This window comes from Magnolia sinica, chromosome 2, assembly GCF_029962835.1.
Source record: "Magnolia sinica isolate HGM2019 chromosome 2, MsV1, whole genome shotgun sequence".
NCBI lineage: Eukaryota > Viridiplantae > Streptophyta > Magnoliopsida > Magnoliales > Magnoliaceae > Magnolia > Magnolia sinica.
The window spans coordinates 25,752,467-25,769,861 of NC_080574.1; the positions used below are offsets into that span (position 1 = coordinate 25,752,467).

Here is a 17,395-nt window from a genome sequence, read left to right on the forward strand (position 1 = left end):
ACGTCACGGCGGATGTCACGTTACCCGATTCAACGGAGGCAGTCAGAGACAGAGACCCGTAGGCCCACAGCAATGTGAAGTTGGTCAACGAGACCGTCCACATTTACTGCGAAAGCCTTTCGGAAGTTCCGGCGCAAGGACGCTGGGTGGGGCCCACATCCATGTTTGTGGGAAATCTACTCCGTTCATCCGTTTGGCGAGCTCATTTTAGACAAGTGAGAAAAAAATGAGATGGATCCAAAACTCAAGTGGGCCACACGAGAAGGAAATTTTGGGAAAAATACGTACGGTTGAATTCTTCCTAGCTCCAACTTGATATATATGCCATCCAAAAAGTTTATTAGGTCATTACACTGGGATGAAGTCAAAATACAGACAATTATCCTGACGCAAAGCTTTTATGGCCACATGAATGTTTCAACGGTTCTCACTGAATATTCACCGTTTCCTCTCGTGTGGCCCAATTGAGTTTTAGATCGACTATTTTTTGGTCGCATGTTCTAAAATGACCTCGCCAAACAGATGAACGGAGTAGATTTCTCACAAACATAGAGGTGGGTCCCACAAAGCATCCTTGCGTAGAAACTTCGTCCGGCGTCCTTATTTTATAGTATACGTTACCGAACCGAAGAAACAAATTTCAAGTAGATAACACCACATTGAACGCACACCATTAAAAACTTCTTAGCATCCGGTGTAATGTTTATTGACCATCCAACCCGTTGATATTGATAAGGTCACATGGACCTGAAAAAGGAAAAAAAAAACCCAAATATAAGCCTGATACAAAACTTTTTTGGCCTACAAAAGGTTTTTAATGGCTTATAACTACTGTTTCCTGTGGTGTGATCCAACTGAAATCTATATCTGTTTAAGTTTTGAGACCATAATCTCAAAATAAACTGAAAAACAGAGGAACGGCATGGATATACAATGCATACATCGACATGGCCGCTGTAGTAAAGAGTCTCACCACATCGCTTGTTCCGGGGTTGAGGCTAAAGCCGCGATAGGGACAGGGAATGTCTTTTCTCCGTATTTTGTTCGTGGGAGTTATTAGATGCTCCGGCTCCGCACATGACGCTTGACACGCGGGCGGTCGGAATTGAACTATCCACATGAGGGTGTTCGGCGCATGGTATTAGGAAGGATTAGGTGGGATGGATTCAAAAAATATAATTATTACATATCGCAGGGATTGTCCCATTTAGCATGGGATAAACTTAATTTCATACTATGTTTGTAATATGGTGGTACATTGGATGAGTATACTCAACATCTTTTAAAACTATTAAGAATAAAACATGCGTTATATCCAAACCATTCATCTATTTTGTAACCTCATTTATGGCATGAGCCTAAAAATGAGGCAGATCCAAAACTTATGTGGCCCCAAAGAAGTTTTCAACAGTAGGTATTTAATCTCCGCTGCTTTCTATGGTGGGGTTCACTTGAGCTTTAGATCTACCTGATTTTTTGGCGCATGCTCTAAAATGATCTCAAAAAATGGGCTAACAGTGTGGATGTAGCCCACACATTATGGTGGGACCTAGAAAACATTGCTAACATTGAGTGGAATTGGCACGGACCCAATTCCATCTAATCTAATTCTAAGCTTTTCCATTCTTCCCAAACATTAAGTGGAATTGGCACCGAACTAAATGCAATTCCATCCCAGCTAATCCCATCTAAATTAACATAAGTTAAGCCGAGTAAAAGAGTTGTGGAACTCACAGTGCGAAGTAAAAGTCCCAAATCAGATTCGTTTAGCAATTCTAACCTCTGTTTTGGGAATACTTGTATGTTGATATCTGTCCGTTGGATATATTTCATTTTTGACCATCCAATAATTGTCCACCAATCTAAATAATGAAATAAGCATTTTGGGTTATGATGCATCTAAACCGGGAACCATAATTTGGTCAGTCTAATTTGAAATACTGGTATTGCAAATACTAAGAAGTAAATTTTAACCGCCTGTGTATCAACCATCACCCATCACCGAGTGTCAAACTTTTTCTCTTCTTTTAATTTTTAGGTTAAAATCTTTTGTTTCTTATCAGCAGGATAAGGTTAGGCTGACCTTGGTGCGAGCAATGATACAAAGAATAGAGTAAATCCATGGCTGAAAATACTCTTAAATTTTGTACAGATGTGAAATAGAGTGTATACAATATACTTAGGATGGAAATCTTGTATTTGTCATACATTAATTCATGTTAAACCATAAAAATGTGGGGCACATTGTAGATTGATCATTGTCTATAAGTACGATTAAACAATAACCCCTGATTAATGGCCATTTGTTTGTTGTAGTTGGAACATTGGCTAGAGAAACAAGATCAAGCCGGGTCGAGCTACAATGCCTATGGACCAAATGTAAATGGTACACATTTGTACTGATATTACTGTGAATTATGAGCTATTGTTGCGTATTACTTGAATTGTGCTCCAAGAAAATATAAATGGTACACATGTGTATTGGTGCTATTACTGTGAATTATGAACTAGTGTCACCTATTAATCATCAGTAAATCCTGCAATTTACCAGAATTTGAAAGTTTTTCATTTCCACTTGTCATTTTCCTTTTTGAGGCACACCTTGCACTAGGACCGCACTGTGGTATGCATATACCATCCAATCTGCGCACTGGGTGCGTTGGAAAGGACATTCTTGTATAGAATTAAATAGCTATTGAAGGGAGTTGAATAAGATTTAAGTGGATGTTCGGCCCAGCTAGTAAATCCCAATGATCATACACGGTTCTCACATGGTTTAGGCTAATATAAAAATGGTGGTTAGGGTTTGCATGTTAGCGACACCCTCTCTCTTTCTCTCCCTCTCTCTCTCCTCTTTCTGTTCTTCTTCTTCTTCTTCTTCTTTTTCTTCAAACCTTTACGTGACATTGTGGCATGTATATACCATCCAACCTGTGCACCGAGTGTGTTGAAAAGGAACACTCTTCTTCTTCTTCAAGCCTTTGTATGACATTGTGGCATGTATATACTATCAAAGCATTGATCTGCCTCTCAATCAATGTTGTGAACACTGCATAGCGCACACCCACTTCCTAATCTCTCTCTCTCTCTCTCTCTCTCTCTCTCTCTCTCAGTTTAAAATCTATGATTGGTTAAAAACCGTAGAACCACTTAAGAGTCGGAAAATTGTAAGATTCTTTAACTCAAGTGACTCATGCAATTATCCTGCAATCATAGATTCCAAGCGAGGGCCTCAATGATGGAACAGAAATAGGTTAGATACTCCTTTCCGCTTGTGTTCCCGTATGTTGTATGGTCTCTACTTTACAGAATTTTAAGGTTTTTCGAGGATTTGGTAGAATTCCAATGTTGTTACATTTGACATTGCTTCGAAGGACCCATAGGATTTGGGCAAGCAATAAAGAAAGTGCAATATAGCATTATTTCGCAAAGCAAGAGGCTTAGGATAGGCAAATAAAATGAAAAGAAAACCTAGCACTACTTCACAAAGCGAAAGGCTCCAAGTAGCAGGCAATAAAAGGAGACGAAAGGAACTTAGCCTTACTTTGTAGAGCCTAAGGCTCAGGGCAAGCAACAAAATAAAATTAGATATGAGAGAATATTGCCATGTAAAAGTGAAGTAAGCATTGCAGATATTGTCGGGGTGAGTACAATGGAATGCGATTTAGATCTGACATGTCAGAAGGAAAGGGGGAGACCACACTATTTTTCTATAAAAAGAGATGGTCGAATATCTCCAATCACAACCCTAGTCTGGACTTTAGTAGCTTCTTCCTCTGGCTATTGTGCTCCACTAAGTTAGGCAGCCTATCACAGCTATCAGGAATTTTCTCTCTCCAGAAACCTTAAAACTCTCACTCCCTGTCTCGCAGACCCATCCCCCTATCTCTGTTACCAAGGACCCTTTCCCTTTCTATTTGACTAGTTCAGTGTTTTTTTTTTTTTTGCTTTTTGAATCGCACAGAGACAAATTAATTGAAATAAGGCATGATGAAGGTTTCTGGATGGTCTGGACAATCGGTCAGGATGTGGTTTGTCGGGTTCCAGATCTGCCAGTTGGGTGTTTTGGTTGTTTGTGGGAGGCATTAGGGACCCTTTTTACTTGACTCGCTTTAACTTTCGATGCTTCCTGAGTCAATCAGAGACAACTTTATCAGAATGAGGCATGATAAAGGTTTTTAGATAGCCTGAATAATCAGCCAATATTTGATTTGTCAGGTTCTGGATTTATCGATCAAGTCCATTGGCTATTTCTGAGATGTACAATGACCCTTCCTATTTTACCTGTTCGGGACTGTTAGTCACCAACAACCAACTCAAACCAACCTCTAACAAAGTGTAATTGAAGAAATAAAAATATCCTCTGCAATGGATGGCCTTGGATCCACATCTTCATTAGCAAATATAATCAAAGAGATCATCTACAGTGCAAAACCACCAAGGACTTCATTGTTGCATGTGGCATGAATCATATACGCAAATGCAAAGTATCACAAGATAAGTTCACAGAAACTGTATTACAAAGAATCTCAATATCATATCACGGAAACAGTTCTACAAACAATCTCCAATACCATATCTAAAACACAACTTTCAATCAAACCTTCTGGAAGAATTGTCGGAAAACGATAAGGCAGCTCTCCTTTATCTCACATAAATGAAGATCTAGGGTGTAGATTCAAGAAAAGGGTAGTCGGTGTACCCCACAACCGGATCAGGTGTATAGAAAGTGTTTCTGTCATACTTGTTAAGAGGCATATTGAGCTCAAATCTCCTAGGTAGATCAGGGTTAGCCAAGAACACACGGCCATAAGCAACTAGGTCTGCAGAACCGCTAGCAATAGCTTTGTTCCCTTCTTCTCTGTCATAGCCTCCAGCTGCTATGAAAGTCCCCTTGAAAGCCTTTCTCATAGGTACAAGACTGTGGGGAGTTTCAAACTTCTCAACTGCTGTGACCATCCTCGGCTCGACCATGTGGCAATAGACGATTCCATACTTGTTTAGTGATTCAGCCATGTAAAGGCCAAGGGCTTCTGGGTTTGAATCCCCTGACTCCATGTAATTGGCAAAGGGAGAGAGCCTGATGCTGACTTTATCAGCTCCAATCTCATCGACGATGGCTTCTACTACTTCTAGAGCAAAGCGGCAACGGTTCTCTAAGCTTCCGCCATACTTGTCAGTTCTGTCATTAACTTGATCTTTCAGGAACTGATCAATTAGGTAGCCATGGGCTCCATGTATCTCGACTCCATCAAAACCTGTATGCATCAAGAGAAAGAATGTGGGCAAGATTCAGACTTGTGTGGGCACATCATACAACGATGGGAGAACTGATGGATGGGTGGTGGCAAAGGTGGAGGTCAGGTTTGGGTTATGTCAGGGTCTGCCCGGGCTCAACCCATTTACCAAACAGAGAAAGTAAACCATGACCCAACTGCAATCAGTAAACCGTGACCCGAACTTGACCTATTTACTAAACAGGTCTAGAATTTAACCCCATGGACGAAGCCATAAACAAATTACTGGGCGCAAGGTGCAATCAGCTCAACCCATTTACCTTAGCAGACCCCTCATTTTGAGCCCAATGGTACTGACAAAGCAGGTTCGACATTAAACCCTTCTATAATTATTTATAAGCTTCTTATAAGTGGTCAGGCAGGATTTGCCCGAGCCAGACCTGTTTACCTAACAGGCCACATTTTCAGGCCCATTCCCAACTCCTGACCTGGCTAAGAAGCAAGAGAGACACATTGCCAGCCGTACATGGTCTAAGTTTCAGCTTCCCTGAAAAGGATGCAAGCTTATTTCTGTCCTTTAGAATAGTGTCTGCACTCTGCAGTCACATTACTATGCTGCTCATGTAAAGGAAACTACAGGATGTTAAAGATCAAATGCAATGCAATTAAGATGAAGTAAAAAACAAGTAGCCAAAATGGTCTGGCAAGGCAGAATGTTCATCTGATATCTATGTTGATGGGCCATGATGCAAATATCATATAACAACTGGGTGACCTTGGCATCATGTGGACTTTGATTCATTGAATGCAAACGGCCAGCCAAATTTGTTTTTAACGGCCCATTTGCTTGCACCAATCAGAAAAAAGTTTGTTTTGCATGATTATAGAGCTCTGGACTATCAACTGGATTGAACAAGCCATAACTCAATTTAACAATTCTGTACAGATCCTTCATAAACATTAACAAAAATGCAAACAGAAACTGAATGTGGAATGTTGAAATTCTCCACCGACTGTGGATGAAATGAACCTCTTACCTGCCTCTATGGCATTCCTAGCAGCAACTCTAAAATCATGGACGACTTGAGGAATTTCATCTATCCTTAACCGCCGTGGAGTTGAGAACTCTGCTACGTCGATACCATTGGAACGAACCTTAGGTGTCAGTGGCTTGTCGGTACAGGAGATGGGAGCTTGCCCGTTGGGCTGAAATCCTGTAAACAGGAATTAGATAAAATTATTTCAGAGACGAACGACATGGAAGAGGCCTTCATGTTCCTAATAAATAATTTTTTTTTAAAAAAAAAGCATCAACCCGATGACCAAGTAGCAAGAAGACGAGAAATAAATAGAGGCATTTCCACTGGTTGAAGCCAAACAAAAGGGTTCCGTTGCTCAATGCACTGATTAGCGCTTCACAGTAGGCCCATGAAGGACCATTCAAAAGAAAAGAAAAAGTAGACCCACTCACAAAGGATCCATCTAAGGGCCAATGGACATCTGCTGCATACACTCCAGGTGCAGTAGGTCTCTGCATGTAATTTCCAGGAGTGCAAATTGGGAGGGTTGGTTCGGGTTCAACCCGAGCCCAACAAGCCCTCACGAGGACCCAACCCGCAACGCATTCAGAATTCCAACCTGAGGTTCCCAACCCGAACCCAACCTGAATTCCTCTGTACTCAACCTTAAACTGACCGAACCTGGCCTGACCCTTTAGAGATAAAGATGCATTAAGTACATAAGATTGTGTTATATCACTAGAATCTTTTAGGCAGGATATTAATGTACTCTCTTGTGTGAGTTCCCCCTGTTGGGGCATTGCAATACATGGAATTTTCTCCACCAATTATCTCTTAAGCTTAGTAGCCATTGTTAGTTGGACATGGTATCAGAGCCGTTCTCACCATTGAGTTAGTCTTGCACCTCTTCGTTCTCTGATTGGTGTTATTCCTACAGCCAATTTCAGTCATTCAAGCGAAACTCTTGCCCTTAGAGGTCATCCTTCCTCATGTGACCTCTCAAGAACAGCTTGCAATATTTTACAAAAGCTATGACTTGAGCTCGCCATGATTACTTAGTAGACAAACTAATGTTGCTTAATCAATATCAGTTTGAGGGAGAGTGTATATGTAAAGATGCATTAAGTAAATAATATTATGTAATATCATTAGGATATTGTGTAATATCAATATATCATTAGGATCTCTTATTTTAGGCAGCGTACTAATGTATTCTCTCGTATAAATTCCCTACTTGCGACAATGAAATACATGGAATTTTCTCCACCAATAATATCTCAAGCTTGTTAGTCATTGTCAGTTTGACAGACCCAACACCAACCCAAATACATGCGATTATTACCAACCTGAGCCGAATTTTCTCAACCCAAACCCAACTGAATTTCAAATTGGGTTGGGAGTTGTCCAACCCTAGCCCAACCCAAAGACCCTGGCAACCTGATCCAACCCAAACTTGGGTTGGGTCAGTCAAGTTTGGGTTAACCCAAACCCAAGTGGCAGCTCTAATCAATTCCCTATGTCAACTAATGGCAAAAAAAAAAAAACAATGAAAAGCCCATCAAGCCATGTCTTTTCCAACATTCACTGATAAATTACACATGCACTGGCAAACCATCTCAAGTTTCGGTAGTAATCCTTTGGCTAGTTTTGGGTTACATGTCATGGAAATCAATTGAAAAGAAGATGATAAAGAAGTTAAAAGAACTCAAACATACCATAATTAGAAACCCTTCCCACATGCCAAAGTTGGCAAAAGAAAATACCACCCTTCTCATGAACAGCATCCACAATAGGTTTCCATGCTTCCACCTGCTCTTTTCCAACAGAGCCGTTCCCACAGAGCCGTTCTCACCATTGAGTTAGTCTTGCACCTCTTCGTTCTCTGATTGGTGTTATTCCTACAGCCAATTTCAGTCATTCAAGCGAAACTCTTGCCCTTAGAGGTCATCCTTCCTCATGTGACCTCTCAAGAACAGCTTGCAATATTTTACAAAAGCTATGACTTGAGCTCGCCATGATTACTTAGTAGACAAACTAATGTTGCTTAATCAATATCAGTTTGAGGGAGAGTGTATATGTAAAGATGCATTAAGTAAATAATATTATGTAATATCATTAGGATATTGTGTAATATCAATATATCATTAGGATCTCTTATTTTAGGCAGCGTACTAATGTATTCTCTCGTATAAATTCCCTACTTGCGACAATGAAATACATGGAATTTTCTCCACCAATAATATCTCAAGCTTGTTAGTCATTGTCAGTTTGACAGACCCAACACCAACCCAAATACATGCGATTATTACCAACCTGAGCCGAATTTTCTCAACCCAAACCCAACTGAATTTCAAATTGGGTTGGGAGTTGTCCAACCCTAGCCCAACCCAAAGACCCTGGCAACCTGATCCAACCCAAACTTGGGTTGGGTCAGTCAAGTTTGGGTTAACCCAAACCCAAGTGGCAGCTCTAATCAATTCCCTATGTCAACTAATGGCAAAAAAAAAAAAACAATGAAAAGCCCATCAAGCCATGTCTTTTCCAACATTCACTGATAAATTACACATGCACTGGCAAACCATCTCAAGTTTCGGTAGTAATCCTTTGGCTAGTTTTGGGTTACATGTCATGGAAATCAATTGAAAAGAAGATGATAAAGAAGTTAAAAGAACTCAAACATACCATAATTAGAAACCCTTCCCACATGCCAAAGTTGGCAAAAGAAAATACCACCCTTCTCATGAACAGCATCCACAATAGGTTTCCATGCTTCCACCTGCTCTTTTCCAACAGAGCCGTTCCCACAGAGCCGTTCTCACCATTGAGTTAGTCTTGCACCTCTTCGTTCTCTGATTGGTGTTATTCCTACAGCCAATTTCAGTCATTCAAGCGAAACTCTTGCCCTTAGAGGTCATCCTTCCTCATGTGACCTCTCAAGAACAGCTTGCAATATTTTACAAAAGCTATGACTTGAGCTCGCCATGATTACTTAGTAGACAAACTAATGTTGCTTAATCAATATCAGTTTGAGGGAGAGTGTATATGTAAAGATGCATTAAGTAAATAATATTATGTAATATCATTAGGATATTGTGTAATATCAATATATCATTAGGATCTCTTATTTTAGGCAGCGTACTAATGTATTCTCTCGTATAAATTCCCTACTTGCGACAATGAAATACATGGAATTTTCTCCACCAATAATATCTCAAGCTTGTTAGTCATTGTCAGTTTGACAGACCCAACACCAACCCAAATACATGCGATTATTACCAACCTGAGCCGAATTTTCTCAACCCAAACCCAACTGAATTTCAAATTGGGTTGGGAGTTGTCCAACCCTAGCCCAACCCAAAGACCCTGGCAACCTGATCCAACCCAAACTTGGGTTGGGTCAGTCAAGTTTGGGTTAACCCAAACCCAAGTGGCAGCTCTAATCAATTCCCTATGTCAACTAATGGCAAAAAAAAAAAAACAATGAAAAGCCCATCAAGCCATGTCTTTTCCAACATTCACTGATAAATTACACATGCACTGGCAAACCATCTCAAGTTTCGGTAGTAATCCTTTGGCTAGTTTTGGGTTACATGTCATGGAAATCAATTGAAAAGAAGATGATAAAGAAGTTAAAAGAACTCAAACATACCATAATTAGAAACCCTTCCCACATGCCAAAGTTGGCAAAAGAAAATACCACCCTTCTCATGAACAGCATCCACAATAGGTTTCCATGCTTCCACCTGCTCTTTTGTCCAAATTCCAGGTGTCTCGGGGTACCTTCAAGATAGGGAAGAAAAATACACAGACATCAGAAAAACAGGATGCAGATTAGGTGGTGTTGCCAACACCACCCTAGGCAGTGCTGTGTTGAATGTGTTGGGCACTGTGGAGCCCAATGTGATGTGTGTGTTTTATATCCACGCCGGCCATCTTTTTTCCGGCTCATTTTAGGGCATGAACCCAAAAATGAAGCAGATCCAAAGCTCAAGTGGACCACACCACAGCAAACAGTGGCGATAATGACACGCCTGGTTGAAACCTTTCTAGGGCCTGCCGTAATGTTCTTTTGTCATCCAGCATGTTAATAATGTCACTCAGACCTGGACGAAGGACAAACACAAATATCAGCCTGATCCAAAACTTCCGTGGCCCCCAGGAAGTTTTTAATGGTGGGCATTCAATCACCACTGTTTCCTATAGTGTGGTCCACTTGAGCTTCAGATTTGCTTCATTTTTGGAATCACACCCTAAAATGAGGGGGCAGAAGAATGGATATACAGTGTGGATATAAAACACATACATCATGTAGCGGCCCACAGCACCCAACACATTGACACACCTCCGCCAGGGGTGGTGCTGGCAAAACCACCAGATCTGCATCAAGAAAAACAAATGCTTTGTTGCATTTGGGTGCACAAGTTTGGGAAGAACAATATAAGTCTCAGTGCATCAAAATGTCAGTAGAGACCTAATTCACCATTATATACTTAATGGGACCCATGTTTCGGTCATCCAAACCGTTGGTGTTATGGTCAATACTGTTATAGGGGATTCCTCAAAATTCTACCAGACTAGATGTTCCCTATGGTTTTGATGAGTAGCCTACAAATGGAAGGTTAAGAAAAAATACAGCTACTGTTCAAAAAATAGCCAATGGTTCAAAGACAAGTATCTTCTAATCTAATCTGACGAAGCTTTGGCTCATCGCCCTTTTGCAATGAATCCCACAAAATCAATGAACCATATGCCCCACTTGTCCAAAATTGCAGCTTAAGATGATTTTGAATTTCAGATGCACCATGATGCAACACTTCCACATGGGTTGAATTGTGAACACTTTAATCATGAGTAAATGTAATATTATTTTCTAGTACTGTTAATTGTGATACATTCCTTTCAAGTCCTAAATCAAAGTAATGTGATTGCAGTTTGGAGCCTAGTCCTTTTAAATGAATGGTAAGGGGTGCAACTATAATTTGACTATTTCCACATTATTGAACTAATAAAGGCAATGCAATCCAATGGCGCATCCAAACACAGACTTTTATTCCTGTGTAAAGCATAAAACATGCATTAACCTCCATATGTAAACCATCCCCGCTGTCCAACCAGTGCACATGTTCATGAATCCAGATCATGCAATCAATGGGCCACCTATTTGATGACAAAGCCTAAACGAAATAAGTTATATGCTCTTAACACTCTGACCATAGCCTGCTTTTGGAGCACCATCAGAAGTTAAGGGTGACAACCCATAAAATGAATCCATTGATCAGATGGTTTGGATATTGAGTTGATGAGATTTTTGGGGATATCCATTAATTGACGAGTACATGCACTGGTCAGATGGTAGATGTGGTTTACATACAGCATCCGGTGATATTGTATATACACAAGATCATTGACTCTTAGCAAATTAAAAACAAAGACAGTAAATAAATAAATAAGAAGAAGAAGAAGATAAGTTTTACCCCCGAGCTGTTTCAGATATCACAGTAGCTTCAGCTATTAAAAGGCCCCCTTTGGTGGTTCTTTGAGAGTAATACAAGATGGCATGTGGTTGAGGGACATTTCCATAAGACCTCTGCCTCGTCAATGGTGCCAAAACTATTCTGGAAAAAAAAAAAGAAAAAAAGTACAGTTTCATGAGTTGGGCATTACTGATTCCCGAACAAGGTAGGTACTAGGTAGTTACATTTCCTTCAAACAAACCTCGCCTTCTAACAAGAAAAGAAAAGAAAGAAAGAAAAAAACAGTAAAAATAAGGGCAATACTTTGTTTCGCAACATGTGGTGGGGCTCACTCTACAGCCATAAACATGACATGCATGTAAGAGATCTAAACAATTAATTCTGCAGGGTCCATCATTGTCTAGAGTAGACACACCAAAATGAGATGATAGCCAAATCCTGTCTGATTGATGAACCTTTTCCCAGTGGATACGGACTGCAGCTCATATTTTCGTTTAAGTAACCCATCCGTTGGACAGACCTCATCATCGGAATGGCACAATTTTCAGGCTATGGAATCTCCACAGTATGTCCATCTGAAGAATCATCTACATCTCATAGATGGGTAACACTACCACATACATTCTTTAAGTAAAAAAGGAAAATTGAAAAAAAAAAAAAAAAAATCTGGTTATAATGTGAACAAGTAACAAATAGCTGAACTTTTAAGTGATGGTCGACAAGAGAAGACAAAGTTTTGAAGAATTCAAAAGATATACAGCTTATAAGTTATAACACCAAAATCCTTTACAAAATCAGAGAAGAAGAAAACAAGAAGTCCTTTGATGTTCTCTTATCCTAGATAGCATGAGGCATCAGCTGATAAAATAATCAAGTGTATCTTGACCCAGAACGTGAAATTGATCATTGAAAGTTATTCAAGTACCACCTTCAGTGTTCTAAGAGCAGTTCCCATTGTTCACGGGAACTTCAGAAAGTAATTTCTCCACTGATCTCTTCAAATGTTAAGAACCTTCAACTAACTGATTTAATCATTTCTCTCTTTTCGTTTCTTTTATTTTCTTTTTTCTGGAAGAACAAGGAAAACATCAAAGGCAACCTCAAATAGATGGGAGAAAAACATGACAATGACAACGATTGTGGTGAACAAGGAAAATGCCTGGGCCAAGAGCTGTCTAGTGAGCTTGGGTTTACAGTATGCACAGGTGAGGCCTATGCTTCAATGATCCAATTATATGATGAAGGGTCTGCACATGGATGGTCCATGTGCTGAAAATCTCCAAGATTTGAAGATACTATCCATCAATCTCTGGCCCTGTTTGGGTTGAATGTGGAATGTTGCTGCATTTTCTTTCTTAGCGGTCGGTTTCCACAGGCATATTGAAGGGTTAGGATTTTCACATCAGAGAGATGTTTGATTCATTGGCCATCTAAAATAGAACCAATCATATAAACAGCTCTGGTTACCAAACCAAGTGTGCCCCCTTGTACAGCCTCTCAGCCCACGCATTGTATATAGTATAACCCTAGATTTGAAAACTAAAAGCTTTCTCACTCTGAGAACTAGTAGACAAAACCAAAAGAGATTGGGAAGGCTATTTTCCAGATTCAATGCTTCTTCCATGGAACCAAAACTCGCCCAAAACTGAGTTGCATTGCTTTCGTAGAGAAGAGAGCAAGTCATCCCCCACAAACCTGTATGCCTCCCAAATGAGCCGACAAGGAGTTGACATGGTTTAAGGCAGATTGTTACAGTTTTGGTCATTAAGTTAATCATGTTCTGACACTAAGCTTTAGTCTGTAGAATTCCACTGTCCTCAGGTGATTGAGGACAAAATCATGACAAGAACAAGTCCACAAATATTCACAAAGTCGAATGTAGAAACCAGAAATTTCAGTCAATTTCATCTTATCATTGAAGAACATGCAAATCAAAGCCGAAAGGAGGCTTGTTAAGTGAAAATCTCATTTAAATGATACACTGGCAATCTGCATAGACAAGGTCACCAATGTTTAGCGTATTAGCATCGTTACATGTATCCAATGTTTTAAATATCAACGATATCGACCGATATATCCCACGATATATCTTGTATCCCAATTTTGCGATACGAAATGCACAGGTAGTGGCGATATATCCCATATGTTCAATCTGGTGAGCATTTTCAATTTTTGATCTCTTTTATTATTATTATTATTAAAATTATTTTAAATCAGTGTCAAATGGTTACAAATCCATTGGTTCTTCATGTTCTCCATGTTTTTTTTTTCAATAATTTTCTTCAACTAGCTATCAATTGAGACTAATTTCGAAGTGTTTAGGAGTGTTTAATGAAATAACCGTCACATAAACTCTAGATGTTATCCATTCAATTTGAATATAGTTGCAGTAGTCCAGTCAGATAGTGCATTGGTTAGGACCCTATACAAAGGAAACCTATTATAGGCACATCTTTAAATAGGCACTTCTTTTTAAAGATGTTATGATTTAAAAGTGTATATAAATGTCTTTTTTAACAATTCCTAAAGTTTCATTGAAAAATCCAATGTTTCCCCATGTTCCCTAAAAGGTGCGATAAATTACCCAATACAAACAATATATCCCGTGCGATAACCGATACATATCTGTATCCCAAGGGTGTGATACTTAAAACGATACCGATATTTCGAACACTGCATGTATCAAAGATCGGGGATACAAAAACATGTATCGGTATCGCTGATATTATTGCCAATACTCAAAAAAATATCGTTGTATGAGGAAAACATTGGGAAAAAGGTGGAATTTTGCAGTGAAAATTTAGGAGATGTTAAAAGACATGTTTATGCATGTAAGAATTAAATATTGCAAAAAATAACTAGACATGGTAAGTTTCCATTTTATAGGGGCCTAACCATATGTTGTCAAACAAATTAGTATAAAATAAATAGATACAGTTTGTAGCCAACCAATAGATCAGCTAATAGTCATTAATATAAAAAAGTTTCATATTAATTAACAATAAAAAAAACACATACTTTCAAATATAAAAAATGGAAATTTTAGGAATTCACCGATTTTTCCTATTTTTCACTTAAATGTTATTATTTTATTTATTTTTTTGCCCAAATCTATGTTAATTCATGAGAATCACGCATAGACATGATTTCCATTGCAATTCATGCTAACATTCAATATCTATATATATATATATATATATATATATATATATATATATATATATATGAATTTGAGTTCCAGCTCATCTTTTTCTCAACTCAAGAATTATCCCGAAAGATAAATTTTGATTCAATAAAAACCAAGAATGATCAAAATATCCTAAGACACAAAATAAAATTTTAAGAAAAAAAAAATATCAAAAAAAAAAAAGAAAAAAAGAACAGTTTTTGGGTTTCTAAATTTTCCCAATTTTCTATCAATTTTTGCCTATTTACGGATGAGCGTTTCCCTGTTATTGGGGATATTATCGCTGGTATCAGGGATATTATCGATGGTATCGCTGATACCGATAACAGGGTACTTTTATAAGAGATTCTTCTCAAATGTCGCAAGTATCGATAAAATCGTCAAATATTACTGTAATAGAAAATTTCAAACTGCCAGCATTTTAAATATCACTGACTGGCAATACCGATGATCGATAATATCGCCAATATTTAGAACATTACAACCACCTAATGCCAGCCTAGCAACGAGCAATCAATAGGCATAACCGCTGGATTGCCCTTGGTAGACCCATACATGGTGGGCTCCACCTGATAATCAACTGTATAAAACAGATATGGGACAATTCAAGACACATAATTCTCAACATTGAAGATGGATCCAGAGACCACTCTGCCTATGACTACCCTTTCCAAAGACCGCCTGTCGAACGACCATACAAAATAAATAAAGCGATATTTGTACAGCCGTGGATCCACTGTATACTCCATCTGTTGGATGGTAGGAATCATCAACCATCTGCGAAGAAACAGTGGACCAGGCCTCAAGAAATCAGAAGGCCTACAATCTGCCTTTACTCAAAAGAAGAGTAAAAACAACCATTCTCCAAAATTCAAGCAATAGTACGAAGTACAAATAACTGTTAAATAAGAAGAAGAAGAGAAAATCCTGCAACGAGAGAGAAGAAGCACCAAATATTTCCAAAAAGGAAGAAGGAAGAAGGAAAGTGAGATTCAACCGAAAATTTGAAGTTGGTTTGCATGGAAATAAGGCGTTGGATTTGAAAGAGACCTGTGAGAAAGAAGGAAATTTCCCATCTTGTATGGAGTTAAGAGGGGGATTTCTGACATTTTCTTTCTTAACAATTAGCTTTTGTCTACCTGAGCTTTGGATATACTTTGGGTGTGTTTGGTTAGATATAATTTCTTTCGAATCAGCATTAAAGAATGCTTTTTATATAATTTCTTTCAAATACATATAGGCTATAGCATAGTACTGGCCACAGACAACACCTGGGTAGCTACGGGAGCGGAGGAAGAGGATTGGCTAGTGTACCACACACCAGATACATAGCTGTTGTAGATACGTGTCGTGCGAAGACGAGCGCGGACGCTCCTCGAGCTCTTAGTTGTACGAACGGTTCAAAGGAGGTCAAAGTTACATGAACCCCACAATGATGTATTTATTATATCCAAACCGTTCATCAATTTTTCGAGATCATTTTAAAGCATTAGCCAAAAAATGAATCATATCCAAAGCTCAAATGAACCACACCAGAAATAGCAGCGGTGATCATGATTTTCACCGTTAAAAAATTTTTAGGGCCTACCATAACATTTCTTTCTTATCTAATCTTTTTATAAGGTTAAAAATAATTGTATGAAGAGTAAAAACAAATTTTATGTTGATCCAAAACTTCTGTGACCCCTAAAAGGGTTTCAAGGGTAGACGTTTAATCCTCTACTGCTTTTTGCAGTGTGGTCCACTTTATCTTTAGAACTATCTTATTTTTAGTCTCAAGACTTGTGATGAGCTCGCCAAATGGATGGACAGTTTAAATATAACACATACCTCATGATGAGACCCACACAACTAGCCGGTGTGTGGTACACGAGTTAATCGGCTCCTCGAGAGGCTTACTGGTGATGTTACCGGTAACAGCTTGGTGGGTGTTACCGTTAATGTGGGCTCACCTAGATAATTTTTTATTAGTTTTGCAAGCACAATTTAACACATGGTCTTAAAATTTAAGCAGATTTAAGGATCACATGTAATGACCCGGAAAATTTTATGCCAAGATCCGAATACTACCTCTATTTTCCTTAGAAGCTAATTGAGGTGTAATTAGCGTTAAACTCGATTGCTTGTGAAATTAGCATAAATCACTTTAAATTCGATCTGCATGACTCAAAATGTGTAGAATAGTTAGCGCTATGTTACTCTGAAATCTGGGATTCATCGCTAAATCCAGTTGCTCTTAGGAATTTTTAGAATTTTTGGATCGGACCTGGACCACACGTCGAAAGTCCGATAGCGATGATTTTAGTCAGTATTTGTCACCATGTTGGACTTGGTCATCACCTCAAAAATCAAGTCCAGATGATGTTCTAGGTCGATTTGATTGAGTCCGGAGTGAAGAGTGTGAGAATGGTGAAAATTAAACGTGATTTTATGAAATCTGAGTTGTGTCGCTTGCGCGACGATTTTAAGCAATCTGAC

General features: G+C 38.9%; 1 protein-coding gene across 1 annotated transcript; it reads right to left on the reverse strand.

The window, feature by feature from the left end:
- Positions 1 to 4,422: 4,422 nt before the first annotated feature.
- Positions 4,423 to 16,109, reverse strand: LOC131236738 (putative 12-oxophytodienoate reductase 11). Its single transcript, XM_058234136.1, has 5 exons — positions 15,968 to 16,109; positions 11,731 to 11,871; positions 9,906 to 10,036; positions 6,275 to 6,451; positions 4,423 to 5,258 (listed from the first exon to the last, which is right to left on the reverse strand). Exons 1-5 carry the CDS (start codon positions 16,024 to 16,026, stop codon positions 4,666 to 4,668), a joined length of 1,101 nt encoding a protein of 366 aa, XP_058090119.1. The 5' UTR covers positions 16,027 to 16,109; the 3' UTR covers positions 4,423 to 4,665.
- Between the last annotated feature and the right edge of the window lie 1,286 nt (positions 16,110 to 17,395).